This window comes from Xiphophorus maculatus, chromosome 4, assembly GCF_002775205.1.
Source record: "Xiphophorus maculatus strain JP 163 A chromosome 4, X_maculatus-5.0-male, whole genome shotgun sequence".
Classification (NCBI taxonomy): domain Eukaryota; kingdom Metazoa; phylum Chordata; class Actinopteri; order Cyprinodontiformes; family Poeciliidae; genus Xiphophorus; species Xiphophorus maculatus.
The window spans coordinates 1,811,417-1,829,731 of NC_036446.1; the positions used below are offsets into that span (position 1 = coordinate 1,811,417).

Below are 18,315 nucleotides of genomic sequence, written 5' to 3' on the forward strand. Positions count from 1 at the left end.
GGAGAAGCACAGATACCGTCTGAACCTTGAGGGTGGACCTACCGGGTTTATTAAATATGGTTGATATTATATTTAATATCGTTGATTAAATATGAATTATGCCAGAGAAGAACCAGAGGTTGTGAAGAGAGAAACGATAAACTGTTTATTGTTTCTCTCTTTAAAAATATATTTCTCTGCACTCAGAGCATGTCTTTGATAAAGACATTTTACAGTTTTACAGTTTTGTATATTTATGGAGAGTTACTAAATTTTGTTATTTTGTTTTTCTTATTAAATTGTCTTAATAAATTTTTTAGAGTGTGTGTGGCTAATTCAATTTCTTCTATTTTTAAAATACAATTTGTTTGTTTTTTATTCTTTATTTTAATAGTATTTTCAGTTTGTGTTGCTCATCACTGAATAACATGTTGTGCCTTATTTTAATAGTGTAAAGTCTAGTAAACTGTTATTTAAAAACTAATTTGCCTGGGAGATTTGGAATGTCAAAAATAATTTTGCTACAATAAATTAAATAAAAATGAACAACCTGCTGTTTAAACATCAAACCTGTGAGTGTTTGAGCGTCCAGAGAGGCACCATTAAAAGTTTCCAGTGACATTTTAAAAACCCAGTAAGAGGAAGATGCAGCAGTTCCAGTAATGAAACAAAATGATGATGAGAGATGAACTCTGGAGTCGTCCTGAGGTCGCAGTGAAACGCGTCGAGCCGAAGCTCTGCGGTAATGTCGGTGTCTCCTCGCCACGTTTTCCATTTAGGAAACCTTAATGGAGTTTCAGAGTGAAGGAAAATGTGTGTTTAAGCACGGCCATAAATTTCACTTTCCATTTATTAAGCGACGCTCGGGTCCACGAGGACCCGGATCTGACATTTATAATCCATAAAGATGAAAAAGTGGTTTTACATTTTTGCAAATGTCTTCAGTGGAGAGTAAAATAAAAAGCCTGAATATTAGAAAGGAAATTAAAGAGAATTATGATTACAGTATTTTAATTACTAGCATATCTTCTCTGCTCTGACACTAAATAAATCTTTTCCTCAGAGTTTCTTTACACCGGGGGTCACCGACCTTCAGCCGGATACTGAGGAACACAAACGGCTGCTTGTTTCATACAGACAGGAGGTTTTGGCTGAACATTTACAACAATAATATATTTACATATATATGATTACCTGCTGCCTGATCATATTAATGTTAAGGAATATTCATCAGTAATGATTTACCAAGGCAGATGTGGTTAATGGTTATTAAGTGATCAGAAGTTCTTAGTTCACAGAGTTTTAAGTTTGATGCCCTTTAAAAACCTTCTGTGATTCTAGATGAGAGTTTGGATTAATGTAGCAGCGCCTGCAGCTCTACGGCTTTAAGAAAAACATAAAAGAAAATAGTTTTTGCATTGTTTTTATTATCTAACCCTCTTCACCATTAACAAAATGTAGAGAAAAATATATTTTGTGTCAAACATCTTGTCACATCAGTGTGAGTCTGTAGACGTGGCGGGACACCGAAGTCTAAATGTTATCAGTTTACTTTTGTTCATTTAGCAGCTTGGAGCTTTTTCTGTAGCTAAAAATGAATGATCAGAGTTTGATCCTCCCGTAGTTCTAAGGACGGTCGTTTGGATCCCGCCTGAGGATTTTACTGTGTGCAGTTCATACACTCATATGAGACCCACCAGAACCGCACGGTAAAAAGCTCAGGTGGGTCCAAACGGCCGGTCTTAGAATATGGGAGGATCAAACGCCACTCATTAATTTTTAGCTACAGAAAAGCATAAATATGCTCCACCTTTAGAGTGACTCACATTAAGGAGGAGCAACAGAGTCATGAGATTAAAACGTGGCTCTCCAGAAATGAAAATAAAAGTTGGTGAAAGCCTGAGCTGCTGTGGAGAAAAACCTGTTTCCTTCAAACTGAGTTTATGATTTTCTGCTCAACAGACTGATACTGGTGAGTTCAGCAGAAACTGGTTTACTGGGTTTCTACTAACAGAAATTATAACAGACTTTTCTATCATCTGAAGAGAAGCAGATAAAAAGTCTTAGTTTTTGCATTATTAGTTCTTAGGTCTGTTTTTCTAAGTTATTCTGGTATTCTCATTCCTGAATAGTTTGTATTTAGTTTATTCTAGTTTAAGTCTTTTCATTTTCTGTTAGTTTCTTTTACTCCTTCCTCATCAAGTTTTGTGATTCCAGTTCATGTTGAGTTTCAGTTTATTCTTTAGTTCTGATTATTAGTTTTTTCCTTTGTATTATTCCAGCCATGTTCTTGTATCGGTGCTTTGATTTCCATATTCATCCTTATTAGTTTCATTTGATGTTCATTTCTTTAAGTGTTGCTATGTTGATGTTTTATTTAGTGTTATGTTTCTTGTCTACATTGATTTATTTTCTTAGATTATTATCAGGCCTGTTTCTTGGTTCCAGTTCCTCAGTTCAGCTACTTTGTCCCAGTAATCAAACCCATTTAACCAAACTGGGTTACACCACCAACCAATTTCACCAGTTATTCAGGTTCCCTGTTTTGTTTCCTGCTCTGCTGGATTCTCTGTTCTGTTTTGCTCCGTTCATGTTTGTTCCTTCCTCATGCCAAACGTCTTTAAGTTTCTGAGTTTATAGAGAAAATAAATCAGCCTAATGCCAGCCTGTCTGTGATTGGCTCTCTGAGACCCACCATGACAGCAGCAGCCATTCAGCTGTGGAAAACACCTTGGTGGACCTAGCCCCGCCTTCCAGACGCAGCTCCTCCTCTGAGTTTCACAGAGCAGCGTAACCCTACGACTCCCTCACTCAGCTCCTTCAGACTAGCCAGCAGTAATTAGCAAACACCTGCTGGAACTGCTGAGGTCATTATACAAACTTTCTGTTGGAGCCATTTATTAATCTTTAATACATTTGAAATTTGTTAGTTTATTCTTAGTTTACTTTATATTTTTGTATTAGTTACAGATTTTATTGGTAGGTTAATAGTTATAGATTTTATTTGTTTTTGTTTCATTATTTTATTTGTTTCTCTAAGTAAGACAGAAAGAACTGTGGGTCCATCTTCTATAGACTGGTACAGAACCAGCATGCACTGGGTTTGGGGCCTATAGGTTTTTACCAGAGCAGGAGAGGCAGCAAGAAACAATGAAAAGTTCGATTTTGTTATTTGCTTGTCAATCTGGAGAAAATAAACCATAAAGAGGAACCTTCAAGTTTTGGACATTGAACTTCTTTTGCCTGCGTACAAAACCTCATCCCAGTGCAGCAACAATGGGGTTAAACCAGTGAGTCCCAAAGATTTTCTGCCCCCCCCCCCCCATTGGATTACAATAAAATTCCCCCCAAAAGAAAAAAAAAATAATAATCAACTGGGCTCACATCGTTCAACCAGACATAAACCTTTACACAAATTTTGTTTTCAAACTCCACTGAAGTTTATTTCACACTTCAGGTTGTAACAAAACAAACTACAAACCACCTTTACAGTGAAACACTTTTGTGTAACTATTTTTTGTTTATTATTATTATAATTCATCAATACCGCTTCCAGCATCCCACCTGCAATGGGACTCCGCCCCCACTAGGGGGTGCGCCGCACATTTTGTGAACCACTGGGTTACAGGGTTAATAGAGGAGCCATGTTGTGATGACTTCCTGAAGGCGGAGTTTCAGAAAGAGCAGAAGCTTCTTAAAGAGACAGGCAAAAATTCAAGGCACTAGATTATGAAGACAAATTTCTTATGTCATAGTAAATAAACAGATTTTTTGTAACAACTTAAAGTAACATATTTACTCTATTGGGTAACAATATTTGAAGGTATGAAGACTGACATGATGCTGTCATAAACATGGAGTCTTAATGAACATTTATGAATGTTGTCATGAAGTGTCATTCTGTAAATAATGACATTTTTAATGCAACATTACATAAAAACTTGTATTAAAAGTACATTAAAAGTGTCATTTAACAAATTAACTTCATGACAGCGATCAAACATTCATCAAGACTCCTTCATGTTCATAACAGCATCATGTCAGTTTTATGCACAAACCTTCAAATAAAGTTTTACCCTTGATTGTGATAAAATGGCCCAACATGACTCTAAATCTCTACATACTAAAATAAATGCCCCTTAATCAACTTGTTTTAACTGAAGTTTCCCTGATTTGTCCTCAGAGTTCAGAAATGTCTTCTGGCAGCAACCTGCGGTCTAAAGATCAGTTTCTTTGCTCCATCTGTCTGGATGTGTTCACTGATCCAGTCACCACACCATGTGGACACAACTTCTGCAAAACCTGCATCACTCAGCTCTGGGATGGAAATGTTTCCTACAGGTGTCCTCTGTGCAACGAGCATTTCACCTCCAGGCCTCAGCTGAGAGTCAACAGCTTCGTCAAAGAGATGGTTGATCAGTTCAGAGGTGAAGCTCAGCAGGAAGCCAGGAGCAGCTCAGAGCAACAAGCTGCCAAACCAGGAGAAGTTCCCTGTGACGTCTGCACTGGACCCAAACTGAAGGCCCTGAAGTCCTGCATGGTGTGTCTGCTCTCCTACTGCCAGACTCACCTGGAGCCTCACCTGACCGCTCCACGTCTGAAGAAACATCAGCTGATGGAGCCGGTGGAGAACCTGGAGGACAGGATGTGTCTGCAGCATGATAGACCTCTGGAGCTGTTCTGTAGGACCGACCAGAGATGCGTCTGCTTGCTGTGTCCTGTTTTAGACCACAAGAACCACGAGTTTGTTCCTCTGAGAGAAGAATCTGAAGGAAAGAAGGCAGAGCTGAGGAAGACGGAGGCTGAAGTTCAGGAGATGATCCAGAAGAGACGACTGAAGATCCAGGAGATCAGAGAGTCGGTGAAGATCAGTAAAGATGCTGCAGACAGAGAGAAAGCTGGAGGTGTTCAGATCTTCACGGCTCTGATAGAGTCTGCTGAGAGAGGCCTGAAGGAGCTCCTCAAGGAGATCCAAGACAAACAGGAAACTACAGAGAAACAGGCTGAAGACTTCATCAGAGATCTGGAACAGGAGATCTCTGAGCTGAAGAAGAGGAGCTCTGAGGTCAAGCAGCTCTCACAGGATGAAGATCACCTCCACCTCCTCCAAAGCTTCTCCTCCCTGAAAGATGCTCCACCCACCAAGACCTGGACAGAGGTCAAAGTTCATCCACCATCATATGAGGGGACTGTGGTGAGAGCTGGGACTCAGCTGCAGGAGGAGATGAAGAGGATGATGGAGGCTGAGATGAAGAGGATGAAGAGGATGATGGAGATGAAGAGGATCCATCAGTTTGCTGTTGATGTGACTCTGGATCCTGATACAGCTAGTCCCTGGCTCATCCTGTCTGATGATGGAAAACAGGTGAAAGATGGAGATGTGAAGAAGAATCTTCCAGACAATCCAGAGAGATTTTTTTACTGTCCGTGTGTTTTAGGACAGCAGAGTTTCTCTGCAGGCAAATTTTACTTTGAGGTTCAGGTTAAAGGAAAGACTGAGTGGGATTTAGGAGTGGCCAGAGAATCCATCAACAGGAAGGGAAAAATTGCAGCAACTCCTCAGGACGGTTTCTGGACTGTTGTGCTGAGAAAAGGAAATGAGTACAAAGCTGCTGCTGGACCTTCAGTGCGTCTCCATCTCCATCCTGGTCCTCAGAAGGTGGGGGTGTTTGTGGATTATGAGGAGGGTCTGGTCTCCTTTTATGATGTAGATGCTGCAGCTCTGATCTACTCCTTTACTGGCTGCTGCTTCAAGGAGAAACTCTACCCATTCTTCAGTCCCTGCAAAAATGATTTAGGTAAAAACTCTGCTCCTCTGATCATCTGTCCTGTTAATCAGGCTGATCGTTGATCTGATGAAGATGATGAAGATGAATCTGAGTGACTCTGCAGGTGAAGTCCTGCTGCTGGAGAGGAGAGTTTGGAAACATCCTCAGCAGGAAATCAGTTATTTTCTGCTTCTGATTAGTTATAAAGTCAAATCAAATTGTTTTATCTCAGAGTTTATTTCATTGCTCTACTGATTGTTTCATCTTGTTTCCTTTTTCTTGTTTTATTGATGATCAGTTTTAAACCTGCATTCAATGTTTCAACCTGTTCATCAAATTAAACTGATTTCTAACAATAATAACATTTAAATCTTGTTTTTCCTCATTAAGTTCTGCTTCTTGGTGGTTTGGTCTGAACTTTTCATCAGGAGTGTAAATGTACCATGTGATGATTGATGAATAAATATTAAACTGTGAAATTGACTGTTTTCTATTCATTTTTGATGTTCTATTAATCTTTAATCCTGCATGACTGGAACTGTATCGATGGTAATTCTTCTTCTCTTCATTGTTTCTGTTCACTTCTTGGTGCAGCTCCATGTTTCTGCCACTGGCAGCTTCAGTTCAGTGTCAATTCAATAAAGTTTATTTGTATCCCATGTTTCAGCAACAAGGTGATTGAAAATGCTTTAGATAATTAAAAACACAAAAATGAAAATTCATTGAACACAGTAAATTATTGCAATCTTACATTTTGCCATCGTTACACATTAACATTTTGATTAATGTTTCATTTTGTTGTTACTGTTGATCTTGCTGTGGTTCACTTGTCAGGTCAGAAGTGGCTGATTTTATAACACTTTATGTTTATTGTAGATTTTTCTACATTTGCTGTGGTCATGTCAACAAAGCAAATTGTTAAAGTCACAATGTGCTCACAGTGTTTCTCTCAGAGAAATGAACACATGAGACAGAAATTCTTAGACAGGTAATAGAACTATATACACTGCTCAAAAAAATAAAGGGAACACTCAAATAACACATCCTAGATCTGAATGAAAGAAATATTCTCATTGAATACTTTGTTCTGTACAAATTTGAATGTGCTGACAACAAAAATCACACAAAAATCATCAATGGAAATCAAATTTATTAACCAATGGAGGCCTGGATTTGGAGCCACACACACAATTAAAGTGAAATAACACTACATGCTGATCCAACTTTAATGTAATGTCCTTAAAACAAGTCAAAATGAGGCTCAGTATTGTGTGTGGCCTCCACGTGCCTGTATGACCTCCCTACAACGCCTGGGCATGCTCCTGATGAGGTGGCGGATGGTCTCCTGACGGATCTCCTCCCAGACCTGGACTAAAGCATCCGCCAACTCCTGGACAGTCTGTGGTGCAACGTGACGTTGGTGGATGGAGTGAGACATGATGTCCCAGATGTGCTCAATCGGATTCAGGTCTGGGGAACGGGCTGGCCAGTCCATAGCTTCAATGCCTTCATCTTGCAGGAGCTGCTGACACACTCCAGCCACATGAGGTCTAGCATTGTCCTGCATTAGGAGGAACCCAGGGCCAACCGCACCAGCATATGGTCTCACAAGGGGTCTGAGGATCTCATCTCGGTACCTAATGGCAGTCAGGCTACCTCTGGTGAGCACATGGAGGGCTGTGCGGCCCTCCAAAGAAATGCCACCCCACACCATTACTAACCCACTGCCAAACCGGTCATGCTGAAGGATGTTGCAGGCAGCAGACCGCTCTCCACGGCGACTCCAGACTCTGTCACGTCTGTCACATGTGCTCAGTGTGAACCTGCTTTCATCTGTGAAGAGCACAAGGCGCCAGTGGCGAATTTGCCAATCCTGGTGTTCTCTGGCAAATGCCAAGCGTCCTGCACGGTGTTGGGCTGTGAGCACAACCCCCATCTGTGGACGTCGGGCCCTCATACCATCCTCATGGAGTCGGTTTCTAACCGTTTGTGCAGACACATGCACATTTGTGGCCTGTTGGAGGTCATTTTGCAGGGCTCTGGCAGTGCTCCTCCTGTTCCTTCTTGCACAAAGGCGGAGGTAGCGGTCCTGCTGCTGGGTTGTTGCCCTCCTACGGCCTCCTCCACGTCTCCTGGTGTACTGGCCTGTCTCCTGGTAGCGCCTCCAGCCTCTGGACACTACGCTGACAGACACAGCAAACCTTCTTGCCACAGCTCGCATTGATGTGCCATCCTGGATGAGCTGCACTACCTGAGCCACTTGTGTGGGTTGTGGAGTCCGTCTCATGCTACCACGAGTGTGAAAGCACCACCAACATTCAAAACTGACCAAAACATCAGCCAGACAGCATAGGTACTGAGAAGTGGTCTGTGGTCCCAACTGCAGAACCACTCCTTTATTGAGTGTGTCTTGCTAATTGCCAATAATTTCCACCTGTTGTCTATTCCATCTGCACAACAGCGGGTGAAATTGATTGTCAATCAGTGTTGCTTCCTAAGTGGACAGTTTGATTTCACAGAAGTTTGATTGACTTGGAGTTATATTGTGTTGTTTAAGTGTTCCCTTTATTTTTTTGAGCAGTGTATATAGATTCATCATTTCCCAGAGTTAACGTCGGTACTTTCAAACTGCAGTGGTTTCACCAGCACTTCTAAATGTTGCCCATCAACATACCAGGACTTTTCTTCGTTCTAACAGGTGTTGCATCGATATGCTTCCTGACTGCTCTGCTTCTACACGGATCACAAAACTCAGAAACAGAAAAACTCAAACAAAGAACGAAGCAAAGAACTAGATGAGAATCAGGCCATGAAAACAAAGAATTGACAATAATGGATTTATTTCTTTAATGACATTTTATTTCATGTCTTTATTTTTATGTCACTGTTTGTGTCATGATTTAATTAAGAACCAGCGTTGTTCTTTGAAATATCTGTAATAAAACTATTGATCTATAAATCAATAACCAGGTTCTGTCCCATATATGTATGACATTAATCCCTTAACCTCCACCGGATCGCCCGCCTGCTGGTTTTCCATTGTATTTTGTGGGGCTGAGATTTAAGGGTTTAAACTGCCAGAGCCTACAGCGCCCCCTTTTGATTGACACCCCATTTGACCAATAATGTTATGAAATGGCTAGCGTACCGTTAGCAGGGCGGGGGGTCGAAGGAGAGATGGTGGGGGGGCGGACGGACGGACAGCAAGAAGGGGGAGGAGGTCTGACTGTACGCTAACCCCTCCAGCCCCCCAGATATGCTACTTTATTTATATAATTCTAAGTAATTTTCACTATCAGTAATGTTGTTTCTATCTGACGATTCCTCTGGTCATTATCTTTCATTAGAGCCTCATTAATGACTGTATGTCAAAGCACTCAGGAGTTACAGTCATTTAAAGTTTGTGTTGTCCAAGTGTGCCGTTTGGAGACTAAAAATGGAGACTCCAAACGGCACACTGTACATCCTCTAAAATAAACATGTCCAAAACGACATTTCTTTTTGTGCTATTTTGATCAGTCTTGAAATCCACGAGCAGAATAATTTATTCTACAGATTTATTGTACTTGCCAGTCCATACATTCAACACTCAATGTGCATTCACAAGAAATAAAAATGAAAAATCTGGGTGAAGCAAAATTTGTAAAAAAATTTTGTGTTACAAATGTAAAAGCTACAAACTACTTACAGTTAAAGTATTTTTGACTGCAAAAATAAAAAATTTAGCTCATCATCTTCATAAAGAGACCAAGCTTTTGCATGTACTCCAAATTGCTCAAGAACAGTGTAAGAGTGGAAGTACTTTTTATGTAGTTGTTTTTTACTGAGGAAATCTGGCGCCATTAAAGGTCAATTTAACTTAGCCTCCCAACTTTCCCTTGCGTGCGAAGCCCAAAGTTGGACTAAAAGAATGTCTGGGAAATAAACTGTTTAGATAGATAAGAATAATAATTGGCTTATTTGGCACTTCTGAAACGAAGCAGATGTGAGGTCAAAAAGATCTGAATACTCCCAGAAAAAACCCAATACACATTCAATACAAAGGCAGCCAAGAGTCCTACGTAAAACACACGCAAAACACAAGCAGTAATGCTATTGGTCAAAACTTGCCAACTCACACCAGTGAGAATGAGAATTGCATAAAACAGGTTGACTCCAAGAATACAGTGAGATTTTGGGGGATTTTTACAAAGTTGTAAGATGATCTGTGGAAGAGTGTAATAAATCTCCGCCCTCCGTGGCCTGCAGCAAAAGGACTCGTCTCTGAGTATTATTTCCTATCTATAAAATATAATTAAGAGTTTAAGACCCTTCTTAATCCTACAACAGCAGCTGATTTGATTTGGGTTTACCTTTTCAGGCGTTTTTGGTAATTTAGGGGGTGAAGGTTAAGGGGTTTAAGGAGTACCATCACTAATGTTTTCCCACTTAAAGCTCTGGTTTACACAGTAAATGCCATGTAGGTGAAAAATTGAAAAAAAACAAGGTTTCTGGTCTCCATACATGCAAGACATGGTGGATGAAATTCTAAGCCAGTGTGAAATATGTGCCGAAAATAATGCTCGAAAAGGCATAAAACCATGTATTGGACACATTCCAGTTCCAGAAGGACCTTTCAAACACCTGGTGATAGATTACGTAGACATGCTCAAACCAGAAACCATCGTTTCAGTCGATGGGTCGAAGCAGTACCATCAAAAACCTTAGGAGCAGACACAGTTATCAAATTTTTGACAAGAGAAGTGATTCCAAGATTTGGAATACCATCTGAAATCAGTTCAGACAATGGCTCAGGTTTTGTATAAAAAGTTGTTAAAGGCATTTTGCAAAAGCTACAAATCAAACAGCGTTTTGACGCAGTCTACCATCCTCAAAGTCAAGGATTGGTAGAACGCATCAACACCACGTTGAAAGCAAAACTTCGAAAGATTTGCGCATCAACTAAACTAAACTGGGTAGATGCTTTGCCACTAGCACTAATGAGCTACCGCATGCAAATGCACAGAAGCACGCATTTAACCCCACAAGAAATTCTAACTGGCAGACCGATGCCCGTGCCGCAATGGAGGTTACCTTTTAAAGGACCTCCCCTTGAGCAATTGCAAACTGAGTTGAAAGACTACATTGAAGAACTAGAGCTGAAGAACTAGCTCTATGGATAGCAGAAGTGATTTGCAGGAAAAATCCAGAAGTCCAGAGTCAGCAGTGTTGGAGCCACTGGTGAAACCAGGCGATTTGGTGTACATCAAGGTGTGCAGACGCAGATGGCATGAGGCCCCATGGGAAGGACCTTATGAAGTCAAAAGAGCAACCCCAACGGCTGTCCAAGTAGAAGGAAGTATCACTTGGCATCATTTGACTCATTGCACTAAAGTTCAAAATAAGGACAGAGTTAAACTTGAGTTTGACAAGGAAAATGAGCAGAAGCCTCACAGCAATGAGACTGATACTGATAACTGTCCAACTGTGGATGTTGACAGAAGTGGTGAGCCATGCAACGGCGGCGACAGCAGAGACGAACTCATACAATCTGCAGGTGACACCAAGGGACAAACTGACCATGACGAACCAGAATGACAGAACATGGACTCAAGGACAGCCTTGAGTCCACAAACGGTGACTTAGAGACAACTGCTCACGTGAAAAGATCCATCTCCAATGAAAAAGACAAGTACCACACAACATATAAAATTCCACACAAGTACATGCCAGTGTTCTTTCCAGCAAGTGTCAACTCAGATGTTTCCAAGAAATTGATTCGTAAAACTAGAATGGAAATGGACAGCAAGTTTAACAGAGACTGAATTTCAAATAAAGTTAGAAACAGAGTATGAAACCCATGTGAGCTATGCTAACCGAAAACTGTGTAGCAAGGCTATTATAAAACAGAGGGACAGATATATCACGGATCACTGTTCAATCATTATGTACATTAGAGATGACGGATTTGACATAGAAGTTGAAAATGGGAAGAAAGTGGAGTAAAGACAATGATTTCAAGCATTACATGATAATGAAAACCTTGACACAACCTAGATACATTTTATAAGGAAAGACAGGACAACAAAGTAACTCCAAGAGCCATGCATAAACTTCAAGACGTTCACCATACCTCTTTTTGACCAAGAGGAGATCCACTTTGGCAAAGAGCAATTCAGAATACATGGTATACCTGGTCCTAGTATACTGCAAGAGAATTAACACAACTATGACTATGACTGCATAGTTTGTACTGTTGCTCCTGGAGCAGCATCAATTGTTATTCCAGAAAAATACACATCTAAAGAGTGTGCAATTAGACAACGACAAAGCTGTAAAGAAGGTAAATTTATTCCAGTACTTGATGTAGTATCATTCTTTACAGTGCCAATGTGTGGTATGAATTACAGATTATTATACGGTTCACGTAATTCACACCTTTATTTAGATAAATGGGCAGGTTGGAAGTATGAATCCGTTTGTGCAGAATTTAATATGACCACTCCGCAGACCGCTCCTCCAGTGAATTATGAGGTAGATTATGATGCAGAATATGAATGTTTTGCAAATGGAGGATTTGAAAATGATGGAGGAATACACATAGGAAATACAACAGTTCAATGTAATGTTACTTGGGTTTTATCTTGGTTTAAACATGCTAACGTAACACCACTATTTGTTACAAAACCTATATGGTATCAAAATCCAGAATTTACAGAAGAAAACTGTGAAAATTTTACTAGAGCTATTCCCACGCTATTTTTTCTAGGTGATCAGACATATCCGGTGGCAGACAGCTACTGGATGTGCGGTAATGACGTTTTAATCAACACATTGCCCCTAAAATGGGTAGGCCTTTGCACCCTTGTTCGAATGAAAGTACCAATAACCTTAGTGTATGAAGGAGTTGCAGACATAGTAGGAATCCACCACAATAAAACAAGGCTTCATAGAAGTCTGAGGGACTATGGATTAAATGACGGAGTATATTTGGATCTTATAGGTCAACCAAGAGGGATTCCTAATGAATTCAAAGTACGACATGAAGTCGCTGCAGGAATTGAATCTTTTATCGTACCCATGATCACAATTAATAAAAATGTTGAATGGATTAACTATATTTATTACAACCAACAGTAAATGATAAACTTTACCATTGAAGGATTTATGGCCCTAGGAGAACAACTTCATGAAACAAGTAGAATGACAAGACAAAACAGGCAAGCATTAGATTGGCTCTTGGCCAAAATGGGAGGAGTTTGCCATATATTCACCAATGAATGCTGCACTTATGTACCTACGCATACCTCGCCGAAAGGTACATTTAGAGTAGTAATGACCAAACTGAATAAACTGAAAGTGGAATTTAAAGAAAATGCAGGAAAGAACAACTGGCCATGGAAAAGTCTGGAGGAAATTTTAGGTGAATGGGGAGACTTAGCAGGCAAAATAGGAATAACTATAGTAGTAGTACTAATCGCTATTTTTCTGCTTGTGTGTTGTGTGATCCCTATCATGAGGAAATGGATCGTGGGGACTGTATACAGATGGATGACCAAGGACAGCGGACATCACACAGACTAATGCACAAGGCCGCCTGGACTGATGAACCCATGCTAAGCTCAAGGACATTTCGATGCCTGAACTAAAAGCGTTTATGGTTTGTTCAATGATCTAAGGAGTTCAAGGAACTGAAACAGAACCTGGGGTGGAATAAAACGGACTCATGGGAAAAAACACTGTTCGTATACATCACTACACATATCATTACACAATTATATACAATACAACACAAGTGGCCTACACATAGTTAGTACACTAGGAACATGTGTGAATGTGAGTAAGCAAGAATATGTGTGAGTATGAATGAAAATGTGAGTTTGAATGAATATGTGAATGTAAGAGAGCATGTGGATGAGCACAAGCAATAAGCTACAATGGTATTTCTACGAAAACTTTGATTATGATTCAATACTCCAATTATTCAATCACCCTGAATTATATGTGCGTTATGGATATTTCTTCATAAACTGTCATCAAGATTATGTATCAATGCTGATGTATTACTCATTATCATGAATATCTATGACTTGGTCCACTGTGGATCCATGATTGTATTACATTTGTGCCAAAAGAATCTGTTATTGGCAGTTGCCCGTTGCGGGCGGGAACCATAAGGTAGTTTTTTCCCTGGAACAATACAAATCACCAAAAAAGGCCAACAGGGTTTTTCGATCTTATATGAATGGAAGAACAATCATGGAAGCAATGGGCAATATGTTAATCAATGTATAGGAATTATTATATTAGTTAATTCACACATGAAGGCAATGTTTATCCTCTCACTTAATCCTATCCGCTTTTGGGGCATGCCGTGGTGGCGTAGCGGTTAGCGCGACCCGTATTTGGAGGCCTTGAGTCCTCGACGCGGCCGTCGTGGGTTCGACTCCCGGACCCGACGACATTTGCAGCATGTCTTCCCCCCTCTCCTTCCCTGTTTCCTGTCAGCCTGCTGTCATATAAGGGACACCAGAGCCCACAAAAGACCCCCTGGAGGGGTAAAAAAAAAATCCTATCCACTTTTAAGTGACTTTTTACACATTTAAAAAGGTTTATATTTGAGGATTATATTCACATGTAGTCATGACACTTACTATAGCAATGAACAAACTAGAAAAACAAAATTTCTGAAGAAATTTAGCCGGGGCCTGCCAAGGCGCGGCCGTGGGGTTCGGGCCCGGCGTCGTCGCGCCACAAATTTGCGTCGACGCCAAAGAACGCCGCGACGTAAGCAGTGGCACGCGGAGAACCGCAAGAACGTTAAGCGAGGCGGACGTGCACCGTTCGGTACGATTTAAAATGTTGTCAAGGCTTTTATTTTGGAAGTTTTGTTAAACTTCATTTCAAAGGGCCAAACTAATCCCATGCGTAATAGTCCTTGGGTTAAAATAGTTATATAATGCTCAAAACACAAGTAGCTGATGTAAAAATATTCAAGGCTTTTATTTTGAAATTTTCAGTATGCTTCATTTCAAAGGGCCAAACTAATACCACGTGTAACAGTGCTTTGGATGAAAAAGTCAAATAAAGCCAAAAAGAGCAATTACGTCATGTAAAATTATTCAAGGCTTTTATTTTGAAATTTTCAGAATGCTTCATTTCAAAGGGCCAAACTAATACCACGTGTAACAGTGCTTTGGATGAAAAAGTCAAATAAAGCCAAAAAGAGCAATTACATGATGTAAAAATATTCAAGGCTTTTATTTTGAAATTTTCAGTATGCTTCATTTTAAAGTTCTGAACTAATACCACGTGTAAGAGTGCTTTGGATGAAAAAGTCAAATAAAGCCAAAAAGAGCAATTACGTCATGTAAAAATATTCAAGGCTTTTATTTTGAAATTTTCAGTATGCTTCATTTTAAAGTTCTGAACTAATACCACGTGTAAGAGTGGTTTGGATGAAAAAGTCAAATAAAGCCAAAAAGAGCAATTACCTGATGTAAAAATATTCAAGGCTTTTATTTTGAAATTTTCAGTATGCTTAATTTTAAAGTTCCAAAATAATCCCATGTGTAACAGTTACTGAGTTAAATCAGTTATATACAGCCCATAGCAGCAGTAGTTCTAAAGGCCAGTTCTCAGTCCTGATCTGTTTCAACTGAGGATAGATAGAACTACAGCGATGCGAATTTGTAGTCCAAATCAGCAGCCAATAGCCTCTTGAGTTCCGTTGCCATGGTAAATAATGGTCTCAGCAGGTGTGAGCTGTGAGTCATACATGCTCAAACACACAATTGTGTGTTTGAGCCAACACGGTTTACTGAAAAAAAGCATTGGAAACAAATCCTTCTTGTTCGGGAACCGTAATACATATTCGAAAAGCGTTTCGAGCGTATGAGAGGCCTATGTGTCGTCTGCGATAGTCCCGAGATTCATATCTGTACCTCACTCAGAGCATTTACAGTGATGAGAGAAAGAAATGTTGTGCCCAGATCTGAAATTCTATTCAAATACATGGGAGAGAGCCTCAGACAGCCTCAGAAAATCCTGTCGCATGACTTTGCTCTGAAGCACCGTGACAGAAAACCGTACGGTCTAGATAAATTTCGAAAACATTTTACCGGAGCAGACAGGCGTATCAATGTCAGGACCGATTTTGATACTAATCGTGCGATATTTGTGGGCGTGATGGCGATTTCAAAAATGATTTGGGCTGAAAAAGTTGTCTTCATCTCTCACTCTAAGCAGCCAGAGACGCACTCTAACTTTAGGAAAAATGAGAAACTTTGGGTCGCTTAGAGGCAAATTGTGGACAAACCGTAACTGGTATCGACGAGCCGTCTTCACTTTCGAAGAGATCACAGACGTATCTACAAAATGAAATTTGAATGGCATTTCTAGGTGAATTTGTGACGACACAGCAAATCCTCAAAAATAGGGTATTTCTAGGATTTTTCCCATTGAGTTATAATGGGGTTTTTTTCGTAGTTTTTTGCGAATTATGTCGCCACGTTAAGGCCAAATCCCACCAGAAGTAATAGCTGGAATGGCGTGAATTTTCTGCAGGTTTTGATACCTCATTTGTAGGTGTGCACCAAGCGGTATGAGCCGCATTAACGGTTACGGAAGAAAAATAAAGAAGAACTAGAAAATTTCGGAAGAAATTTAGCCGGGGCCTGCCAAGGCGCGCCCGTGGGGTTCGGGCCCGGCGTCGTCACGCCACAAATCGGCATCGACGCTAAAGAACGCCGCGACGTAATCAGTGGCACGCGGAGAACCGCAAGAACGTTAAGCGAGGCGGACGTGCACCGTTCGGTACGATTTAAAATTTTTGTCGAGGCTTTTATTTTGGAAGTTTTGTTAAACTTCATTTCAAAGGGCCAACCAAATCCCATGAATAACAGTCATTGGATAAAATCAGTTATATAGTGCTCAAAACAGCAATAATCTCATGTAAAAATTCTCAAGGCTTTTATTTTGAAATTTTCAGTATGCTCCATTTTAAAGTTCCGAACGAATCCCATGTGTAACAGTGCTTTGGATAAAAAAGTCACATAAAGCCAAAAAGCGCAATTACCTGATGTAAAAATATGCAAGGCTTTTATTTTGAAATTATTATTATGCTCCATTTTAAAGTTCCGAACTAATCCCATGTGTAACAGTGCTTTGGATGAAAAAGTCACATAAAGCCAAAAAGCGCAATTACCTGATGTAAAAATATTCAAGGCTTTTATTTTGAAATTATTATTATACTCCATTTTAAAGTTCCGAACAAATCCCATGTGTAACAGTGCTTTGGATGAAAAAGTCATATACGGCCAAAAAGAGCAATTACATGATGTAAAAATATTCAAGGCTTTTATTTTGAAATTTTCAGTATGCTTCATTTCAGAGGGCCAAACTATTCCATTGTGTAACAGTGCTTTGGATAAAAAAGTCACATAAAGCCAAAAAGCGCAATTACCTGATGTAAAAATATTCAAGGCTTTTATTTTGAAATTATTATTATGCTCCATTTTAAAGTTCCGAACTAATCCCATGTGTAACATTGCTTTGGATGAAAAAGTCAAATAAAGCCAAAAAGAGCAATTACCTGATGTAAAAATATTCAAGGCTTTTATTTTGAAATTATTATTATGCTCCATTTTAAAGTTCCAAACTAATCCCATGTGTAACAGTGCTTTGGATGAAAAAGTCATATAAAGCCAAAAACAGCAATTACCTGATGTAAAAATATTCAAGGCTTTTATTTTGAAATTATTATTATTCTCCATTTTAAAGTTCCAAAGTAATCCCATGTGTAACAGTGCTTTGGATGAAAAAGTCATATAAAGCCAAAAACAGCAATTACCTGATGTAAAAATATTCAAGGCTTTTATTTTGAAATTATTATTATTCTCCATTTTAAAGTTCCAAAGTAATCCCATGTGTAACAGTGCTTTGGATGAAAAAGTCATATAAAGCCAAAAACAGCAATTACCTGATGTAAAAATATTCAAGGCTTTTATTTTGAAATTATTATTATTCTCCATTTTAAAGTTCCGAACTAATCCCATGTGTAACATTGCTTTGGATGAAAAAGTCATATACGGCCAATAAGAGCAATTACGTCATGTAAAATATTCAAGGCTTTTATTTTGAAATTATTATTATGCTCCATTTTAAAGTTCCAAACTAATCCCATGTGTAACATTGCTTCGGATGAAAAAGTCATATACGGCCAAAAAGAGCAATTACGTCATGTAAAATATTCAAGGCTTTTATTTTGAAATTTTCAGTATGCTTAATTTTAAAGTTCCAAACTAATCCCATGTGTAACAGTTACTGAGTTCAATCAGTTATATACAGCCCATAGCAGCAGGTAGTTCTAAAGGCCAGTTCTCAGTCCTGATCTGTTTCAACTGAGGATAGATAGAACTACAGCGATGCGTATCTGTAGTCCAAATCAGCAGCCAATAGCCTCTTGAGTTCCGTTGCCATGGTAAATAATGGTCTCAGCAGGTGTGAGCTCTGAGCGCTGAGCTCTCAAACACACAATTGTGTGTTTGAGCAAACACATTTTACTGACAAAAAAGCATTGGAAACAAAT

General features: G+C 39.6%; 2 protein-coding genes across 2 annotated transcripts in view; one reads left to right on the forward strand and one right to left on the reverse strand.

Annotated features, from left to right (window-relative positions):
- Positions 1–18,315, reverse strand: part of LOC102216626 (para-nitrobenzyl esterase-like) — a 67,667-nt gene that overhangs the window by 4,138 nt on the left and 45,214 nt on the right. The window lies entirely within an intron of this gene.
- Positions 4–6,797, forward strand: LOC106700455 (E3 ubiquitin-protein ligase TRIM21-like). Its single transcript, XM_023332133.1, has 2 exons — positions 4–1,951; positions 4,163–6,797. Exon 2 carries the CDS (start codon positions 4,172–4,174, stop codon positions 5,828–5,830), a length of 1,659 nt encoding a protein of 552 aa, XP_023187901.1. The 5' UTR covers positions 4–1,951; positions 4,163–4,171; the 3' UTR covers positions 5,831–6,797.

Bases quoted from the DNA above. Each gene is read 5' to 3' on its own strand.
- LOC106700455 (XM_023332133.1), top strand. From the start codon at position 4,172: ATGTCTTCTGGCAGCAACCTGCGGTCTAAAGATCAGTTTCTTTGCTCC.